Genomic DNA, 21384 nt, shown 5'->3' with positions numbered 1-21384 from the left:
GCCAGCCGTATTATTTGATGACAACATGCAGGTAGAGGGACTTCCGATACCGTTACAATCACAAATTATTCAATAGTTGGTGGAAGCCTGGTCAAGTATTGAATGATGAACAGGCCACGAGGGTCTCTTGACTATGTATGGTGACATATTGAGCTCCTCGGCCGCAGAGCTCGATAAGAAGGTTGTAACGGAAATAGAAGAGTGCCACTGCAGGTACCAATGCTGGGGAGTTTGTAATCCAGTTAATACCTACATGACAAAGAGTATGGGATATCTGACAAACAAGATGCATCAATAATACAAGATGCTCCAGGTATCTGTAGAGGGTGCTGCTGCCTCAAAGAGGCCAGAATCTCACAAGGACCCCGGCGGCTGACCCCTGCGACGGGTCAGAGCCGCACGTCAACGCGTCGCCATCCCAGCGCCACGGCTGACCTGGTCATCTCGGAGATATGCAGGTGCCATGCTCCAAGCGTACAGCCTCGATTGTGTTTCAAGGCTCTATGGGTTCCTGTCAGTCGGAGGTGCTTAAACGAGCATCCTTCTCATTGGCCTGCATGAACTGTCAGCTTCATTGATGGTATACCCTGTCGCCGGCAGTGTGGGCTGCCAATGATAACGGTCATAGGGTTTTCAATAAACGTAAGGGAATCCTAGAGGGATGTTGGCGAGCTAAACCTCAATATGCCACAAACACTGCAGACTACGGGTATTTGATGATCTCGTATGTGTAGCTTTGCATCACACTACTTATTGCCAAGACAGCGGCACGGACGGCCCCAGGCAGTAAGATGCGAAGCGGTATAATCATGGGTCCTAGACGGGACGGTCCCGCCGTAGCCGACCGGCGCATACGCGAAGTTGGTGGGTTTTGCGATCACGAGATCCTGGCCTGGCAAGGAACTCCGAGTGCAAGAATGAATGTTTGAAAGCACGCCACGACGACAAGTAGTTGAGTCACCATAGCGTCACATACATGGCGGTGGGGGTTCACAGGCCAACAATGAACTTACCGGTTCTCTTTGCAGATGAAAGTCGGATCCGAAATGGGGTGGCCCATCGGGTTGTGCCTTACCCCAGCTCTGCCGCAACGCTGTGGTGCGGTGTGTTTCTTTGTGCCTTGATTCCCCCATTTGCATTCGCTGACTAAAAGCCAAGGGTTCCTTCGCCCTGTGCAAATTGAAAGCGTTTGAGCTTCAGAGTGACCAATCGGGAACAACCGAGCAATCAATAGTCGTGATGGCGTCCACGCAATCCTCTTCCCAGAAGAGGGAAATTAGCAGGGATCTCTGCAGGGGTTCCTATGGGAGGCTCTAGTCACACAACCTGGTTCTATTTGTAGCGCTGTTGAATGCGGGGGCAAGGCACACAAGATTTGAGTCATTGTTTAAGCATTTCTCCAAGGCAATCCTCGTCTGTACTGCAGGTTATTCTCTTGGCTTGTTCCTTCTGAGCTGCAGATCAGCAAGCAAGGTGGCGGTTACGAATAGAGGGCGGCTGTACCTTGCAGTTACTCTGCCTACTCCTACGGTCTCGATTCCACTGCCCGTTTCTTGGCATACATGAAGGAGACCAGGACTTGGCTGATGGGCTCGCCGTTAGTTCAAAGTTATTCCCGAAAAGATTCTCACTCATTGCTGACTTCTTACATTTTGTGACCAAATGGGGGATCATATGGTCCAGCTCCTGGCGAGCCAAGGCGTGGCAATGATGTTCTAGTCAATCACCGCGACCAAGAACACATATTCTTAAACATACATAGAAACATAGTAACTTTAGTAAATACCTGGCATTATTTGAGGCACTCGGGCGCTCGGCTTTCAACAAGAGTCCGAACAGTTCATCCCTTCGTGTTGCAACTCCCGCCTGCGACCAACATGGATTCTTGCCAATGTTGTATTTCTATTCGCGTCCCGCACGACCTCTCAGGCGAGGCAAAACCTGTCCGTCTCCACAGGCTCGCTCTCAACGGCGTAGTATCCCTCGAATACACTTAGATTGTAGTGCAAGTACCGAATTGCTAAGGAAAATGGAAAATGGCGGACAACACTTGGGCATAAGGTAGAGTCCAGGCCTTGTCTCTAATAATATTTGACATGCCGCATCATCTATAAATGTCGTCAAGAGTAGAAGCAATCGGAGAGCCGATGGAGTATCATCTACCAAGACTAACAGAAGCCAGAACCAGCCCACAAGAGAGACGTTTTCGTATTCGACAGCCAGAGTACTCTGGTGTTGAAATGACAGGCAACCTTTTCAGATATTTTGGTCTGGCCCAATGAGATGCAGACTCCGGAATATAGGCTGTCTAATGTGTGAAAACTTGGGGAACTCAATCTAGCGAAAAACCCACCACTGTTTTGCCATAATCTATAAGTGTGGTTCTGAACTGCTGCACGTCACAATTCTGTTAATAAGGCACGGCTTGGGAATCCTGAGCCGTGGAATTTGACTTGCCTTTCGGGGGGGGGAAACTAATTTTTTTGAACATCTATTTGGTTCGTTCTCGCTTTTTAACTGGTACCGTTTCTTATCATCTTTTGACACCTTTCAATTTTTATATAAAAGGGACACCCTGGCTTGGCCTGTAATGGTACCGACCTGCTCGGTTCTCAATACTGTATTGGCTATCCCCTGCTCACATGTGGATAAGTCCCTCCGCCGACCTGCCAAGCAGTAAGGCTATTTTGCCTGTTAAAAGCTTTATTAAATGCGGGCAAGAAATTAGCAAACCGACTGATGCCTAGGGAACGGGAACGCAACCCCGACGTGCAATACATTTATCAGAACACAGTTCGATTTAACTTAATATGCAGTTGATAAAAGTATATCGAGCTATAATACAGCAGTTAAGGACTCCTTAATTATAATCAACTTTGGAACTTAGTATCAAGAGTGTTGCCAAGCTTAATTACTCGATAGGAAGCTTTCTGTACTTTGTCATACAATGCCTTCAAATGTAATTTAGACATATCGATACCTGCTAACTTAATCGACGATTCGCGCAGTTTCATTTAGAGTGCGTGATTTCTATATGGCACCCGAGAAACGCGAGTTTTACGAAAGCATACATTTGTGATACACCGACTTTGCGGCAGGCGATGCTAAGTAGTGAATCTATTGACACCATTGCCTAAATTCCTCCAGCGGTGAATGTTCGACTCAACTATTAAGGGGCTACTGCGCCTTTGGTGTAAACAGTGAACAATGAATGCCGCTTTCACAGAAATATCGGTTTCTTCCAAATGTGAGGAGTCTTAATCGAACTGCGCTTGCTAGTGTACAATTCTAGTGTACAATTCCATCTTCTCCTACCAGATAACTGCACCAAAGCTCTTCGGGCCAATATAGCTCTGGTCGGTGGCTGCCCCTTCCCCAGGGTTCGATAGCTCGTCACTACTGATCCAGTGCTTTCCTGTGATGTTTTTGGAAGAATCGGATGACGAGACTGTAGTGATACGCAGTGCAAGTCCACCTTTGATCGTGTGGGCAATCGACCAAGAGTAGACTGGGTTTGTGCAGCCTGTCAGTTGTACCTCCGGTAGGAAGTCGAACCCCTGAAGAAACGCAGCGCATGCTGTAGTATTTTCCACGACAAACCCATACCTAAATATCGGTACCCGTTAGCACAACCGTATTCAAAGGAGCGACAGGCAATCATGATTTGTGTAAGAGGATAACCAGGTGGCACCTTACGAGCACATCGTACTATCCGCAATGCAGCTGGCGTTGAACCTGGACACCCTGAAGTAAGTCGGATCCGCGCGCCTACCAAGACTAGCGGCGGAGGCGAAAGCCGTGAAGAGTGCCAGGGTGGGTTTCATTGCCACTTGATGGTTGGTTATTTATAAAAACCCACGACAGTCAAACTGATTGATTCTTTCCGGTAAATCAAGCTAATCCACCGGAAATTGTATTGAAACAGTATATTGTGTGCAAATGTTCTTGACAGCAAGGTCCTTGTGGGGCTAATGATGGTCTTATGTCCTCCAAAACAGGCGTGCCCTCCTTTGCGAGCGCTACTACTTCCTGCCGGATCTGGCACCAAGAACAGTTTCACCAGAGTGTATGTTTGAAAATAGCTTTGAGTGCGACTGATTTGCTGGTCTTAACACCCTTTTCCACGTGGATAACCTCGGATAGGGCTTGAAGTGGGACTCAAGTCCGATACATTGCCATGGCGGACGAGGGTTAGTCTGTCCGGCCAATCAGATGCCTGCGTCCCTTTAACCAGATAGGCAGGAGGTTGACCCAACAGGAAGGCAGAACTGGAACCCTGTGGGCTTTTGGGGGATATCCACGCTAAGATGAATACTCTATATAATCATTATAAAATGGTGGCAATTCTTGGAATCTGAAGATAATACGCCAAATATCTCACCAAACTCTGACTGGCTTGAATACAAGTGCCTATTGCAAACATGCGTACTTGGTCCAACTGTAAGAGAAATATGGTAGAACGTATCTGAAAACCCTATGCGTATGATAGAACAGCATAATTGTGTGTTTTATAGAGTTGACTCGTTTAGGAAAGTCCGAACTAGTAAGCATATGCCATGCTCTTCTAAAGGCGCCTACAGAATTTAATGCAAATGAAGATAAATTCTAGTACCCGAGCCTTAGTATCTCCTGGCAGTCTCTAACATGCGGCGAATCTGCAACTGGAAGCCGTGATCTTGGCTTTTGATAATACCAACAAAGAGCTCGCAACGTGCAGCAGAAATCTTGTCAACATTCATCTCCAGCAAGCCGCCCTGGTGTTTTATGGTATCAGTCCAAGAAGACGTTGGACTTACGGTATAGTTTGTCACCCCTGTCAATGCCATCAAATCTAGATGTGTGTAGTGGCATTCGATGTTGATATATAGTCAACCAGAACGCTTCAGCTGTACCGGTCGATTTCACCAACCGGTACCACCTCAGAGTTGCGGCAGCTTGCTTTGGATGTTGAGAAACTTAATGCAACATACGCACCTTTTCTCATTTCAGAAAATGTGTTACAACGTATCGTGAGAATTGCCATGATGTCCCTCAATGAAGTCGGATTTGATTGATTGGATCCTTACTATTTTGGTCAAAGAGTCTCGGAATCATCTGTGTTGCTCACGGGAAATTTTTCAGGGTCCAACAGTTGAATGTTTCGACTTTCCTTTGATCTTCTCACACCCTGAAGTAGGCGAAGGGGAAATTCGAGTATGACATGCATCAGACAATAATAAGAGAACACCGGCATTAATCGAAGGGAGGAAAGGCAGGGGGTGACTACAGTAGTCGGCAAGAAAGCCAAATGCCAAACCTGGCACAATCTTCCATACCTGCGATCCTGTTCTTGTGCTGGAATCATGATTGGCCAGACGTCGTCACTAGGTGGAAGTGTGACAGACTAGAGGCTTAACGTGGAGCATTGTCACCCTTCATTCCCGACACACGACTGCAAGAAAGCCATAAGGGCGCAATCCTACTACTATTCACATAGAACGCCGATCAAGCTAACTTCTGAAGATTCGATTTGTCTCAAACAAAAAATAATACAAGAACTAGCCTCTGTGAGGTCAACTACTTTACGGAGTATGATCCAACGCACGAGGGATGGTAACCCCAGTCGACTTACACGAGGGCTGTGTTCTGCCTTACAGATGAGCGAGGTAGAAGATAAGAAGATCTAAGTATATATTCTGCCTGTGGACTCTACCGGTCATCCCCTGACCTGGGTAGTATGCAGACTGGTGACAAGCGTTGCGTGTTTTAATACCGCGTAATCTCTTTGTCATTCCCGAATCATTGATCGCAGGCTGTATTGCGATATGACTGCACGCCCCAAAGCCCCCAACAGCCCACCCACCGTCAGTCCAGTACTACGTAGTAGTGCTTACGGCTTAACACAGGGCCTGCGAATGCCTAATTACGTGCATATAGCTGCGTTTCAGGGGTTATGTACTTTGTTACTGACTGTCTTCCTCCATCCAGCGGGCGTAAGGCTGTTCATCGGGCTCTATTTCGAACCTCTTCTTGGCCTCTTTAAGTTCTAGGATCATCGTCCTACATCGCGTAAATAGGCCTCCAAGTGGCACAGGTCTGAGCTGACCTCACATGTCAGTAAGATGACATGTTAAGAATGGCTAGTAAGTGTGGCGAGTACGCAATGGCAATACGACAGCGAATACCTCATCATGGTCTACTCTCGACCAGGAGTCATGGGTAGAATGCTTCTTTTTACTCGCAGGCCCGCGCGGAATCTGGTGGCCTCACGGAGCTGTTGCCGTTGTGGCCGCCAAGGTCAATGCAAATATTCATCCGAAGGTTCTGACCCGCTCCTTGGCTTTCTTCATCAAGAACATCCCTGTGGGTTCGCATCCCCGACCGGGACTGTCGATCATCTGGAATTTCCCCAGACAGGCATGACGGGATTGCCAGTGATTCCGGCTCTGCGCCACGCTCGCATGGTCCTTTCATTATACGTGACATTCAAGCAATTCAAGCAACCATCTTTTGGGCGGGGCGGCGGGGGATGTTCTATGGAGAGTCAAGACACCAAACTGTTGATCTCGCCCGGGAGTCCTCCCAGCTAAGCAATCCTCTAGTTGTTCTACAACTATGTCATACCCTTAATTCTAGAAAGCCGCGTGGCTAACTTAGATCCTGTTGGTTTTGGGTCAAATGCAACCGATGCAATGAGCCGGTTGGGCTGGCATGCGCAAGGGGACCCCGTCGTGAGGCATGAGAATGGCTAATCACTCCATAAGTACTCCGTACAATGTACGATGTAGGTTACCGGTAGTTGAAGGACTTGGATTGCGACAGCCCCCGTTTGTCCGTGGCCGCCCCTGCTTTCCATCGGTCGCCTGCTAGCGGCGGGCTTAACATGGGGGCCCGGGTCGTCGTCGGCGGTGGCGGCAGCTTAAGACTGGGGCTCAGGCAAGGCTTCATTCAGTGGCCCTTAGGGATCGCCTCATGCGGCCTCCAAAGGGCGGCGAGCGCCGTAAACCAGTGGCGACCATGGATGCTGGACACGAGCCCGTTGAGCACACGACGCAGCAAGTCACATCGGGTTCGTTCCCGCCCATAGAGAGTGACGACATGCGCTTCGAGAACCAGTAAAATATCCAGACGCCGATTGAAGTTCCAAAAGACTGGATGAACATGCTAACGTGTGGAAGGCCGAACACCATTTGGCAGTATGCGAATGCATTTTCTTTCGTGCAACTGGACAGGCCTGATAGGTGAGAGCAAAGCCATCGAAACCGCTCTGGTTTCACCATCAGACGGAGTGCGCCATTCGGCTCGGGCTAGCCTGAACCCCACAAGCCAGCGGTGACATCCCGTTCGCTGGCGGCCCTGTCGTGGCCCCGAGCGTGCCTGGTCAGGGGTCACCGTCAGGGATCGACAGGACCCTGTAGAAATGCAAGATGGCACTCGTAAGATCCCGACTTGCAGACTTGGTAGCCAAACCCTGGCTAGCTCGCTCTTATGGCCCTCGGCAGCCAGGACAGAATCCGGTCTTGCTGAAAGGCTGCCAATGGAATGCGACAAATTCCCATCTGACCCTGTTCCTCGGGGAGCCCCTTGGCTTCGAGTGGCTTGAACCACGACACTCCTTGATACTGCCCCCTCCCCCCCCTCAGACTTACCATTGCGAGTCGATAACTATTGGTCTCGAGCGGCGAATCGCCCCGACTCTCGTGTTTTGTGAACCCCGCGCGGGCGAGAGACATGGCGAAAAGTAATGCCAGAGAAGTGCACCTAAGGGAAGAACCAGCGGTCACTGTGGATGCAGCCAAGCGACGCGGGGGTGACATCGTTGACCTCGAGCGAATGCTTCTGGAATTCCACGTTTCTCGGGTCAATGGTTTTGCGCGGCCTGATTGGCGGCCTGCAGGTGCCAAAAAGGGCAACCGGCTTACATGTCTCTTACAACCACATACGACGACGACGACCACCACATATCCAATCGCAACCCCCCCCAAACTGGCCAGATACTAAAAAGGGGCGACATATTGTGGGTGCTACTGCAGGTCCCATCTCTAAAAATTGGTCTCACGTGTTGCATATTTGTTCTTATTCTGGACTCATCGGCGTCAAGACAAGTTTTCAAGTTGTACTCTGACACAATTCCTTCTGCACGTCAGTTAACATACATGGCGTTACGGAGAGAGGCCTTTGGGCTGTTTGACACCTACCTACACGAGTGGGCTAGTCAGGGGCTGATCAACTCATTGGCGGCCGTTCAACGCAGGAGGGGGCTGCATGCGAAAAAGATGTTTAGTCGTATTCCGCGCCAAGTCGAAACAAGCCATTGGAATGGCAGTGAGCCAATCATGACTATGCATCCGGCTGCGGTCTAAACCCCCCTGTCTCTCAGCGCAACCTCCGTCGATCTCCACATGCTTCGAAACCCGAGCGAGCGATCATAATGGCTGCGCCCACTGGCTGCTGAGTGCTCGGATTCACATCTGCGCTGACCTGGCAGCCCAAGTGGACCTGGACACCCCAAGGGAACCATGTTCAATTCCATTTCTCTCAGGTCCAATCATGCTTAAAGTAGCGCCTGTTCCTGCAGCACGTCTTCCTCTCGTGCTCTAGCCTCCATCACGTTGCATGACTAGTCGCCAGTTACTGCTGCCTTCCATTCTTTTTGATTTGCCTCACATCGACTTATAAAGTCATTCGTTTCGTCCCAGTCCCAGTCGGTCGTTTCCATTCTCTCGTCCAGCAGTAAACAGTCTTTCGCGGCATCTTGCAACAGGTCTTCCCTTCACTCCTTCGAGGCTAGACCCCTTCTTTTCAGTTCTCTTTGATCCAACCCGCCTGGTGCATTACTTTCTTTTGAGAGGCTTCTCAGCTTGTCCAAAGATATTCGTCAAATCTTGAACCAAACTCTTGTGACCTGGTTCTCCTCGCTATTGTTGCTTGATCGAACAAAGCGATAGCCTGGTAAGCCCGTCTTTTATCTAGCCTCGATCATGCTTGCTCCCCACAATGGCCTTGTCACCATGCGATATCAAACCCAGAGAGATCTGGGGTCCCCAAGAATCTCAGACCTGGCCTTTGTTGAAGACATCTCCTCCTGTCAGGTGATGTCAGAATCAAGTGGCATCAACTGGCCGGAGCTTTGTGACTTCGACATGCGACGGCAACAACGAGCTTTGTGCGCGGAGGCAAGAAATATAATATTGGGTTTTGATTTAAGGGAGGGTAATATGTGTGACATTGGCTAATTCTGCGCGTTCTTATAGTCCAAGTAAAACCACCTTTGGAAAGCACACGCACACGCACACGCACAAAAACTTTTGCTATTCGTCTGGTACGGATATCACTACAATCTTTCAAAATGTTCAGCGCAAAGATCGCCGCTGCCACTGGCTTCCTCGCCGTCGCCAACTGCCACATGCTTCTCGTCAACCCCAAGCCTTTCGACTTTACCACGGCAACTAACGCAGATGGCTATGGCCGTCCTTTGGACGCAGCGGGCTCTGACTTCCCCTGTCGTCGTATTAACGAAGCTTACACCGGCCCTACCAACTCGTATCCCCAGGGATCAAATCAGACACTGCAACTACAGGGTTCAGCCGTCCATGGTGGAGGATCATGCCAAATTTCAATCACATACGATACCGAACCCACCAAGAACAGTGTCTTCAAAGTCATCCATACCATCCAGGGTGGTTGTCCTGCCCGCAACACCGAGGGCAACATGGTCGGTACTGCCGAGACTCCTGACCCTTTTACATACGACTTCACGATTCCGTCCGACATTCCCACCGGAAAGGGTACTATTGCATGGAGCTGGCTCAACCGCATTGGCAACAGAGAATACTACATGGAGTGTGGCGCTGTCGAGATTACTGGCTCTGGCGGTGACAAGAGCAACTTCGACAAGCTACCCGACCTCTTCGTCGCCAACATCGCCAGCGAGAACAATTGTAACACTCAGAACGGCGCAGGAAAGGATGCTTGGATTCCTCAGCCTGGTGACTCTGTCGAGGTCAACAAAGGTACTGACTGGCAATTTTTCGGCGAATTTGTCTGCACGAGCGTAACCCCTGGTGATACTGGATCTGGATCTGGTGGCGGTTCGAGTGCCACTGCTGCCCCCACAAGTGTCGCCACGTCAATAGCAACATCCGTTCCTGGTGGCGTTTTCCTCACCAAGACGACTGCCGCTGCGTCTTCAGTTATAGCAACGACCACAGCAGCTCAAGCCACGAGCGTGGCTACTTCACCTGCCGCCACCGCATCGGCCGGAAGCGGATCGGGATCGGGCTCGCAAAGTGGACAGCTGACAGGGGCCTGCTCGACCGAGGGCGCGTGGAACTGCGTCAATGGGTCTTCTTTCCAACAATGTGCTTCCGGCCAGTGGTCTGTTGTCATGTCGATGGCTGCCGGTACCACTTGTACCGCGGGACAGTCATCAGAACTCAAGATCGCAGCGGGCCGCAAGATGCGATCCTTCAAGGCATAAAGCTGAGGAAGACTGGATTTATGGGCAGCAACGGGGCATGGGTTGGTGTTTAGGATACCAGCCATTCTTTTGTACATAGTTTTGATCACATTTACGGGCACGTACGAGAACTGTTTCATTTACGGTTATTGCATTAAATACAATCGCTTCAAGACATTATTTGCCCCGAGAGCCGCGCTTGATATATTTTGCCAAGAGCCCGTTCCAATCATTGGTCATATGTGGGCTTAGAGTCGAAAGTTGTTCTTAGACCACATATTCATGTCGGCCATAGCGTATTAAATCCACGCTGGGTGATCATACTGGTTCTTTTGGCTGAATGCTAGGCGTCGAGGTTCTTTCTTGAGTGGGAGCACAAACGGATCGGCTTCAATACCGACGTGCGGCTTCCCATCACACCCGATGAATGTGCCAAACGTGTAGGTCCTCACTCTGCCACTCTTCTGATACCCTGCAGTTGGATTCTCGTACTCCCTCACTGCCTGGCTGGCTGCTACATAAGTGAGGACAGACCCAATGGTTGACGGCATGCGTGGAAACGTGACCCCGAGACCCTTGACGTAGACGAAAAGAGCGACGACGATGTAGGTGCCCAGGATCGCCACACTGACCCAGACCGCTTCTCTGGACATGAATATCCTGATTTCTTTCCTTACTACGTGCCCCTGAACCAGGGCCGTTCCATCTGGCGTGGAGTTCCAAAAGCTCGGGTTCAACCCGAACATCACCGCACCCAGCTGGCGGTACACGCTTTCGAGGGCTGGGAGCATAACATCTGCAGCTGGTACCGCCTCCAGTGGGTCGATGTGTGATGTCGAGTTCAGCACGTAGCTTAAGAAGGCGCTCATCCAGTTCGTGTTGAATGTTGTGTTGTGGAAAGTACCCGTGTACCCTGTTTGAAAACTGGACATGACCTCATCCCGAAGGGATAACGTTCGGTTGTTTGGGGAAAGCATCAACTCCTCAAAGTCACCCATCCTGCGGTAATGTGTCACTTGGCCTCGGGAATTCACTGTGACGTCGTATAGAGCTGTCAGGATTGTGGGCTGACAGTGGATTAGAGTCGACGCGACAGGAGACTGTGTGTTGCCGGATCCTGTGACATTTACTCTGATCCAAGCAGCTATTAACTTTTGTGAGCAGAAAGTCTCGCTTGGACTGCTGTTAGGCTGAGAAAATGCTCCGGAGAGCATTTTGAACACCTCCAACCCTATATGTAGAGTTGAATTGCCTGCTTGTCTCTCCATGGCTTTGAGTCCAGCGAGGTTGCCAAGGACAAGGTCACCAGCCAGGCCACAGATCTTCGGCCCATCAGGTAGCTCATAAGTCAGGGATAACCGTTGAGTAGTTGCGTTTACTACAACATCCACACCTGGATTGGAAGTTGGACTGGTCGAAAGGGCTGCGCAATTTGGCTCAGCGGAGATGCCTTTTGTTGTTGCCCGTAACTCATCTGTGGAGCCGTGTACGCTTGTGTTTTCAGAGAATGGGAGGAAATAAGCAACAGGGGTAGTCCAGGAAGGAGGGTCAGTATGGATCGAGAGATTGTTGAAGAGAACTTCAAAATGATCGCCGTATCCTGTAGACACGTAGGCACCTCGTCTGTCTGGTATTAGAGTCTCTCTTACGGGTAGTAATTGCCGTTCTTGACTGAACAGAACCGGGTACTGGACTTGAACAGTTGACTCATTGAAAATACCGCCAAGTGCAACTGCGAAAATGTCGACTAGCAGAGTCGCAGAACAAAGACATGTTAGTATATAATGTCTCGATCGGATGGCCCTCCCGATATTTAGCTGGGGAAGCAACGCTGTATATTTGGACTCGATGGTGCTCCGTGGCTGGAGCCCTCCTCTCTGAAGCATTCGAAACGGCTGAACAAAACAGAAAGTACGGGTCAGAAGGGCCCAGAACGGTGCAAGAGAAGTCGCGTATATGGTCGGAATATAGTTCTCGAGTATCTGCAGCACCTCAAACTTCTCAGACGGCCGTGGAAGACCTGGTCAAGTGTTAGCCTTATCACATGCCTTTATCCAATGCCTCTTGGATTTATTGTGGGCTGAACCAACCTCCGAGCGAGACTTCTTGAGATTTGAGATAAATCAATATTGCCATCCCAGCTGCCAATGCTGTAACAATCAACACACCAGTCCCGAGCCGCAGTTCGGTAAGCCTCAGAGGCTTAGGCTGCGGATCTTGGGCGGTGTGTTGTAGAACTCCAAGCTTCGGATGAACTGGTTCACCCTTTTCTTCGTCAGACACGAACTCAATTGCGTCTCCACAGTCGCTGAGTCTGTACCGCTTACAGCCAATTGATTCCCTCAACCCATCCGCTGAGAGCTGGTCCAATAGCGAGAATTGTCTCAGGACGGTCTCATGTTCTTTAAATATTAGTATCATCTTTCCCAGGCTATCAGGATCCCTTGACAATTTGAAATGTGCCTTTCGGCACTGGATCAATATCAGGACGGTCATTCCTGCGATCAACAAAAGTAGACCCTCGACAGCAGCGGAAATTGGCCTACTGACCAATATACCTGATACGTTGAATGTTGATATGCCGGTTTGGTAGTCGGTACTGTTGATGACTAGTTTCGAGATGGCAATCGAGAACAAGGCCTTATGTGCTGCGGAGAAAGCAGCGACTAAAATATCCGTGTCTTCAAGTTGCTTTGCTGTATAATTACCCAGTCCCAGGGCGAATGCCACCATGTTTGTTATAGACGGGTCTAGAAAATCGCCATATCTCTGCATTACCTGATACCATTGGTCGATAGGTGCTGTTGCCGGGTATTCCAATGGCCCAAGGATTCTCGCTGCCGGCATTTCCGTTTCCTAACAGATAACCAAACGCGGTGCGGTTGAACTATTCATTAGTGAGTTCTATATCAGGTCCAACCTCTTCCAAAGTAGAGAGGTCTGGTTTAAGTGTCTCTCCAGAGATGGCGACAGTGATTTTCTTCTTATAGTATACCGGCTCGCAGAATTGGGCTGAGGGGTTTCCCGGCGCGGCGGTATCTAAAAGAGTCGTAAGGATGAATTGGTTCCTGAAATCTGAGCCGCATGTCGGACTCTCCATGTAGCCAGTTAGTTCTGCGTTATTGTACCAGCTGGTGTAGTGAATGGTTATCAAATTCTTTCCCCCATTCGAAGAGACCCCACCCGCTACTTCAGCCGGCACAACACATCCTCGGCCGTTGTCGAAAGAGCTTGTCCTATTTCCTTTCCTGTAGATTCCAGGCTCACACTTTAAGTCGGTGCGTAATTGCCAAGTCCACCCTTGCCAAATGGAACTTGTTGCAAACTGTGGACGCTCAACAGGATAGAAAGGTAAGACCGCCGATCCAGATGTCATCGAAGATGGATATGTTTGGTTCAGCCAGGAGATCGCGAAGCCTTCGTGAATGATGGTCGCATCGAGGAGAGAAGCCTGCTTTTGGACAGGGACAAGTGCGCTGGGACTCGAGAGTAAAGTTGGTTGCGTCAAAGACGCAGACCCAGCACCGAAAATCGAGCTCTGCAACGGGGTGCTGGCGCCGAAAATGATAATCGTAATAGCTCCAGTATACAGAACAAGCTAGTGTCTCCATAAGTCAGCATTTCAAAGTACTGATGGACCGCACCAAGGCTTACCGTTGACGGACTGCCTTGATAGGCACCATAGGTGCGAGCACAGAATGATAGTCGAGAAGCAACGAATCTTCTGCAGTGGCCCCCTCAGCCTTGGACAATTCAAGCCAAGGCTGCAAACGCTGAATATCATGGTCGATGATGGCGAAAAACGTGCCGTATAGTACCGCAAGTATAGTCGGCAGATAAAGGGATGCAAGCTTGGGCAGGTACGGTATATCGTCGATGGAGGGTGATCGAGCAAGAGCGCCGTCTCGTTGGCTTTTTTGTGCGAGAACCTCGATGACCACTGCCATTATGAGTGACGCCGCAATGAAAGCCAGCAGCACTGGTGCTCGCATTGTCCACGGTTTCCATCTTGGCGTGGCCGCTTCTTGCTTGCGTCCCACAAGCTGATACCCGAACATGGCAGAATCTCTCGTCTCAAACACAACCAGGACATGGTCAACTCAGGGCTGGGATCTCAGAGGGATCCAGAGTCTATATCTGTTTTGCTAGCAATGGGAAGTGGAATACCAGGATGCTCCGGCGGCTGTTCTTCAACTCTCGTTTCTAGCCGCCGCGTGCCATCATTGGTGAGCTATACCCAGAGGCGGCTAACGGTGGAGCTCACGACCCGACCTAGCAAGGAATGAAAGCGCTCTGGCGGCTATTGCGACAAAGAGAGGCTCTTGATAGGCCTGATCAGCGTGGGTTGCTGGCCAAGTGGCCGCGGCAATGACAAGATGCATGAGTTGTTCTTTGAAGTGAATATAGTCAGTTTCATGTTTATGCATGTTGGTTCCAAAAAGCTGAATAACCCCGGCTGGAGCTCAGTCCAAGTGGACGTGTCGTCCAATGGATCTCTGTGCCCAGGCTTGAGAAGTCCGACGTCCCGCTCGGCCAGAGATTCAATGAGGATATTACGGGAACCCGGTTTCGACCCGTGACGAATATGAATTAGCTGACTGTTGGGCATCATGACCTAGATAAGCCCCTAGTGATAGTGTATTTTGGAAATTACGTTGTGTATGTAGGGCGGGTGCAGTAACCTTGGAACTCTAAGTAGACGTGAAGGTGCCTAAGACACAGTGGCGTTGCTGACAGCACGCCGTGCAGCTGTGCACGACCGGCAGTCCAGTCAAGGCCCCACGTTGGTACCTATTGTAGCACCAACTCTGACGACCGCTATCTTTCCTTCTCATACGACACAACACATTCTACCATTGCCACCATGGAGTCGAGGCCAGCCGCGTCGACCGCGCTGGTGCGCAAGCGAAGCGAGATGGAGCTGATGCCTCCGCCGCCGGCGCCGAAGCGGATCAAGCGCCCGAAGAAGGTCCTCGACGAAGACACCTACACCGACGCGCTGTCGCAAATCATCGCCCGCGACTTCTTCCCGGGCCTTCTGGAGAGCGAGACGCAGCAGGAGTATCTGGACGCGCTGGAATCGAAGGACCAGGAATGGATCAGCAGCGCTGGCAGGCGGCTGCACCAGGTCATGACGCCGGGCCGGCACAAGTCGAGGCGCGGAACGTCCCTCGCCCCCGGAGCGCAGACGCCGCGCGGCTTCGTCGGGGACACGCCCGTTTCTGTGTCTGGTGACTCCACCGTCCCGTCCGCGCCGCCCGAGAAACCGGACGTGGACACCAGTATGAGTCTGGGCGCTTTCCAGTCCAAGTACACGAGCGAAGACAACGAGAGCTTCTACAAGCTGCTGGACAGGCAGAACAGCAAGAGGGCCGAGAAATACGCATGGCTGTGGGCGGGCAACAAGCTGCCCTCGAAGATGCAGCTGAAACAGAAGCAGGTCGAGGCCAAGCTCGCCGAGACGCGGAGCCTGACTGATGACGGATTCAAGCGGGATAGGCTAGCCATCCGGGACCGCGACGAACGACCGGCGCAGCCCGACAGCTGGAAGGCGCTTCCCAACAACTCGCTCATGTTTGAGCCGGACAGCGTGGAGGACTCGATGGAGACTGTCGCTCAGAAATCCGAAGCTATCTCCAGAGCGGCGCCGAAAGCCGTGAACTACCAGAACACAAGATTAGCGCCGCCAAAGGTCAGCGACGAGGAGTCAGAGCCGGGCTCGCCGTCTCTCTCGGCTGTACGAGACGCCATTGCAGGGAGACGAACCGGGAGTGTGGCCACCTCCAGCATTGTTGGCAGCGAGACGCCGCGCGTGAACAGGTACGCCTTTGTGGACGACGAGGAGCCCGAGCACGAGGCTCCAAGGGCGCCCAAGATCGATCTTGGCCCCGGCGATGCGACGCCGAACCCTTTCGTGATAAAGCATCAAAGCAGGAGGGAAGCACTCCACCACCGCATGGTAGACAAGATTTCAGAGTCGAAGAGGACGTCGAGCAAGGTTGGGATGACTGGCAAAGTCGACAGCACACCGGTACCCAAGTTTCCTAGTAGTCCTCGCATCGGCGGAGGACTCACGCCCGCCGCGCAGCGGCTTTGGGGCAAGATTGGTGGCGGTGGAGGACAGACTCCACGCACGCCTTTCGGCGACTCTACGCCGGCGCGGAAGGTGTCAAAGCTGAGGCAGGTGACGAAATGAAGGGACAGAATGGAGCAATTTTACGAGGCATGATAGACAATGATACCCAATAGATAGCGTTATTGATTTTTGGAATATTAAGGAAGTTTTCATGATCGAGCATGCTGACCGTTCATTTCCCATGCACGCAAATATGCTGTTGAGCGGAATAGATTTATTTCCATTCTAGAAGGACCAAATAGAGGCTGGTATCCCTTGAGGGTATCATCGCAATCGGAGAGGCCTGGACCTCATGTTGCCTATACACAGGCACCGGGTCTGGGAAAATCCAAGCTATCTTGTCGCAGATCCTGTCAATAGCGTCACAACCTAGTGTCACACGTATGTCACGGCACAAGACATAAGGAAGCTGCAATGGCAAAGTCACGACCGGGAATCCTTCGTATCTCATTACCACGGGCTATAGCCGCACGTATTCTAGATATCTAGAACTGATCTGTAATGGGGGTGGTTAGTCAAAGGTCTATATGCCGCCATAGCTCTCCTCCGCTACACGACCGACGATTCCACGTTGTTTCTTCCCAGCCAGGGGCACAATCCACCAGGCCATCTCGACGAAAACTCGGGCCAGGCTTGTCTTAGAACTCACCTAAAGTCATGCTCATGCTGATATCTGTGCTCTCCACCATCTTGGTGAACTCCTCAAAGCTGATCTTGCCGTCCTTGTCCAGGTCGGCCTCCATGATGGTCTTGTCGACGATCTGCTGCAGCTGCTGGTCCTTGAGGTTGGAGCCGACCATCATCTTGAGCACGATGAACAGCTCGCCGTTGCTGATGTAGCCGTCGCGGTCGATGTCGTAGACCTTGAAGGCGAAGCGCAGCTTCTGCTCCTTGTTGCCCTTGCTCGAGAAGGCCGACAGGCCGGACACGAACTCCTGAAAGTCGACGTCGCCGCCGCCGTCCTCGTCGAAGATGGCGATCATGCGCGTCGCCAGCGGGTTGGACGAGATCTGCGGCAGCGACAGGAACTCGTCGCGCTCGATCGTGCCCGAGTTGTCCTTGTCCAGCTTCATGAAGCGCTTGCGCAGCCGGTCCACCTCCTCACGGTCGACTGTCGCAACACCATGTTAGCCACATAGTTTTCTTCTTGTTCTCGCGCGGCACCGACGCTGCGCCCGACGAGGGGGGGCTGCCTACAGTTGGACCCCTGGACAATGTTGTCCAACACGGCACTCGTAGTGTTGCCCATCTTGGTCCTGCTCCTGGCGGGAGCTGCCCGACCGTCTCTCGAAAGCGCTGGGGGAAGACGGCTTCCAATGCAGGTGCTCGTTCGCCGGGAATCGCCTGGGTCTGCCTGGATTTTCCGTAGCACCGAGGCAAGTCCGTCGCGGCTATATTTCGTCGGTCGGGGAGGGTTGGTTTAACGGTCGCCCGGTGTGGTTTGGAGGGTGAATGGCAAGGCTGAGGGTATGGTCGTCAGAGGAGGGCGCCCCAGTATCGGATCAGACTAATCTGGGGATCAGGTACCCAGGTACTGCTCCCAGTGGTGAAGGGGTTACCTTGGGCATGGTGGGGTAGAGGGGCCCGAGGGGCGGCGGCTGCCAACGCCCTGCAATCCTGGGCCAGCCAGGGCAGCGTGAGAGCTGACAGACCTCAATTGGGAAAACCATCGAGACGCTGGGATCGAGTCACGTGCTGTTGAAGAAAGGGGTCCTGTTTCATGTTGCATCTTCTCTCGAAGGCCCCCTGGCCCCCTGAGAAGGTAGATAATTATCTCAGTCGAGGGCATCCAACTATATAAATGCAAGGTTCAGTTATGCCCAAGTCTCAATGTGGCTCGGCCAAGATACCCAGAAAGAGTTTGGGAGAGCTCCCGTCAGCACCTCAAGGCAGTAGAGCAGATTATCCATCCCACTATGAGGCTGCCACTGTTGGAAGCCTACGGCCTAAGACACAGGCAGCGACAGCGGCCTTCCCCAGGTACAGACGTCACTCAGACTTGGTGCCCCGACTAGTGCAAAGATACGACCTCAGTATGTGCATCTGCTGCCCTAGCGTCAACAAAGGTCTCTCTAGAGTGGCCATATCTCAGCTCAATCAAGTCGAACAATTGCAAGCTTGAAAGCGGATATGAAAGAATGTATTCCTTGGTTTCGCTCCTGCGCCTTTCATACCCGCCTAGGTTGTAGTCGAAGTCGCTTTGACGTTTTGTTGCCATGGGTGGATGGGACAAACCACTCAGACGCCCAAGTCTGCCATTCGCATTGAATGTAACTATGCCACTGGAATCCAATGTTTTTGTTGCCCCCCAAGCCCCCCAGGCGCCCCCTTTTTGTTACCTGGCAAACGGGGCGCCACTCTGCTGGGCAGCTGGGCAGCCAGCAGCGGGCGGGCTGTTTTGGGTGTGCAGGTGGGGTCCGGGCCAAAACGTTAGTGGCTCGAGCTGGTTGATTGGGCTTTCCCTCAGCCAAACTGACCCTTCCAAGGTTCTCCGACGACACATGTGGAGCTCAGAGCAGAGTTTTCGCGCCTCAGCTTTCGACGACCAGGCCGACAACGAGCAAGATAATCATCGACTTTGGCGACAACAGCACGCCAAATCCATCAAAACAACCACGCTGTCATCTTTCTCATGGTTTAGATAATTGGTTTCACCTTTTTCCCGGGCCAAATTCGCCGTGGTTCGGCTTTCCGACCGCAAGGTCCAGGCGCGCCGCCTGCCAGCCCCCCCGTCAACATGTCATCCAGCCGAAAGGTCAGAATCAAGAAGTTGAACCCAAAGACCGCTCTGCCGGTTCTTATCGAGGGTCAAATCGACGATACTGAGTATGAAGCCCTCACCACCGACCTGGGCCATACCACTCATGGCGTCGACTCAGCAGAGCAAAATGTGAGCATTCCCGTTTCTTACTAAGCATATACACTGCGCACGGACCATTTTTTTTGGAGAACAAAACTTGCATAACTCTTCGGCATGCGATGCAATGCGATGCATGGCATTGCATTACGTTGCACTGCGTGAAAGTGCCTCCATAAATATTCGAATTGATGTCGATGGCTAACTTACCTTTGCTAGGAATACCATTTGCAGGCCGCTTTATCAAAGGTGGGCGCCGCAAAGGAGGACAATGAGATCCCTGTGCCACCGCCGCAGAAGAGTGAAGTCGATTTCGACGATCTCTACCCGCGGCCGTACATAGAGCCTCGCAACTACATCAAGTTCTCCGAGACGGTAGAGGAGACCTTGGGGTGCCTCTATGACATGACCACTGAGGACGATGAGTACCTGAAGACTTACAATGCAAAGCGGCCCGCCAAGGACCAGCTTTCCGAAGATGACTTTGAGAGGATCATGGACATCTTTGAGCACACTGCTTCCGAGCAGGCCCCCTTTGCTGCTGTTGACAACACAATTGTCTCGTACGAGGTCATGGCGCAGCACATGGTGCACTCCACCGTCAACAAGATGCAAAACCATGCCAAGGTGGTGTATGAGTACTGGAAGTCCCAGCGCCAAGCCCAGGGTAACCAGACTCTTCACCCCACCCTCAAGTTCGAGACGCACACCGAGCAGGATGAGATGGACCCGTACGTCTGCTTCCGAAGACGTGAAGTAAGGCAGACGAGGAAGACCCGACAGCGGGATGTGCAGATCGCCGACAAGCTGAAGAAACTGAGAAAGGAGCTCGAAGATGGCCGGCTGCTCGTAGTCATGTCGCAGCAGCGTGAGGTACTCAAGCGCGAGCTTCTCAACGTGGAGCGGACAATCTTCGAGCACCGCGCCAAGCTCAAGGAGAGGAAGATCCGTCTTGGTATCAAGACGGAGGATGAGGACATGTTAATAAACACCAAACCCCAGAAGCGAAAGATCCAGGAGGTACAGGCTCCTGTGCGTGCCGGCCAGAACACACAGCTTCGGCTGGCCGTTCGTGTCGACGGGAAGCCTGTGGAGCAAGAACTCCCTCTGCTTTCCGAGAAGATCGATGAGAAGTGGGAAGAACTACGGCGTGATGTCGAGCATAAACACCAGACACACAACCTGTGGAACCAGAACCACATCGATCTCACAGATAAACCGCTGCCGCCTGTCAGGCAGGAACAGGAGCAGAGCTTTAGGCTGGCCAAGCCCACCTTCCTGCCAACTCCGCCAACTAGTGCGTCGGAGGATATGGAGTTGGACGAGGAACCTGCGGCTGGCGCTGAAGTATCCATGGCGTCGGCCTCTGCGCTCTCGAGGTACAACACCGGGCACCTATCTCCAGATGAGGATTGTGCCTTTAGCTTCCGCCGTCGTCACGGTCGGGATGGCCGTCTCTGGGTGGACCGTAGAAAGATCGACCGGAACGGCCGAGATCGTATGGCTCGCTTGGCTAGTCCTCCAAGCGACATGGATGAGGATGAAGCCCGTCGATTTGATCGAACGAAGTACGACCAGGACGACAGTGATGACGAACAGCCAGTCTATCATATCGACCCCAATGACATGCGCGCCTTGAAGTATCGAGCCTCGATACACCCACCCCCGCCTATTCAACGGGGGTACGGGATGAGACAGTTGCCTGAGGGAGCCGGGTCGGCACCAGGCGGCCCTGCCAATAGACAGGGCCTCCCGCAGCCGCCGCCAGCTTCTCAAACCCCAGCCCAAACCCAAGCACAGGCTCGACCACAACAGCAACCACAGCCTTCATCATAGGTTGATGATCGAACCCAGGTTGACTTTCGATCCGGGTGGGACATGCATGATGTGCACATTCTGGCCATGTTTGCTAGAGCCGCCGGGCAACATCAGTAATCCTTGGGCTGGTTGGGG

General features: G+C 52.0%; 5 protein-coding genes across 5 annotated transcripts; 3 read left to right on the top strand and 2 right to left on the bottom strand.

The window, feature by feature from the left end:
- Positions 1 to 9328: 9328 nt before the first annotated feature.
- On the top strand, positions 9329 to 10459 carry JN550_005189 (uncharacterized protein; the record flags this gene model as incomplete). Its single annotated transcript, XM_049316789.1, has 1 exon — positions 9329 to 10459. The coding sequence occupies one exon, from the start codon at positions 9329 to 9331 to the stop codon at positions 10457 to 10459; it is 1131 nt and encodes a 376-aa protein (XP_049172990.1).
- Positions 10460 to 10737: 278 nt separating this feature from the next.
- On the bottom strand, positions 10738 to 13171 carry JN550_005188 (uncharacterized protein; the record flags this gene model as incomplete). The annotated part of the gene is made up of 4 exons (XM_049316788.1): positions 10738 to 12185; positions 12354 to 12458; positions 12529 to 12910; positions 12989 to 13171. 4 exons carry the CDS (start codon positions 13169 to 13171, stop codon positions 10738 to 10740), a joined length of 2118 nt encoding a protein of 705 aa, XP_049172989.1.
- Positions 13172 to 15302: 2131 nt separating this feature from the next.
- Positions 15303 to 16634, top strand: JN550_005187 (uncharacterized protein; the record flags this gene model as incomplete). Its single annotated transcript, XM_049316787.1, has 1 exon — positions 15303 to 16634. One exon carries the CDS (start codon positions 15303 to 15305, stop codon positions 16632 to 16634), a length of 1332 nt encoding a protein of 443 aa, XP_049172988.1.
- Positions 16635 to 17059: 425 nt separating this feature from the next.
- On the bottom strand, positions 17060 to 17823 carry JN550_005186 (uncharacterized protein; the record flags this gene model as incomplete). Its single annotated transcript, XM_049316786.1, has 3 exons — positions 17060 to 17070; positions 17224 to 17685; positions 17772 to 17823. 3 exons carry the CDS (start codon positions 17821 to 17823, stop codon positions 17060 to 17062), a joined length of 525 nt encoding a protein of 174 aa, XP_049172987.1.
- A 1488-nt stretch (positions 17824 to 19311) lies between these two features.
- Positions 19312 to 21267, top strand: JN550_005185 (uncharacterized protein; the record flags this gene model as incomplete). Its single annotated transcript, XM_049316785.1, has 2 exons — positions 19312 to 19464; positions 19651 to 21267. The coding sequence occupies 2 exons, from the start codon at positions 19312 to 19314 to the stop codon at positions 21265 to 21267; spliced, it is 1770 nt and encodes a 589-aa protein (XP_049172986.1).
- Between the last annotated feature and the right edge of the window lie 117 nt (positions 21268 to 21384).

This window comes from Neoarthrinium moseri (genome assembly GCF_022829205.1).
Source record: "Neoarthrinium moseri strain CBS 164.80 chromosome Unknown scaffold15_Wmoseri_CBS_16480, whole genome shotgun sequence".
Taxonomy (NCBI): domain Eukaryota; kingdom Fungi; phylum Ascomycota; class Sordariomycetes; order Amphisphaeriales; family Apiosporaceae; genus Neoarthrinium; species Neoarthrinium moseri.
This window is presented reverse-complemented; position numbering and strand designations above follow the sequence as displayed.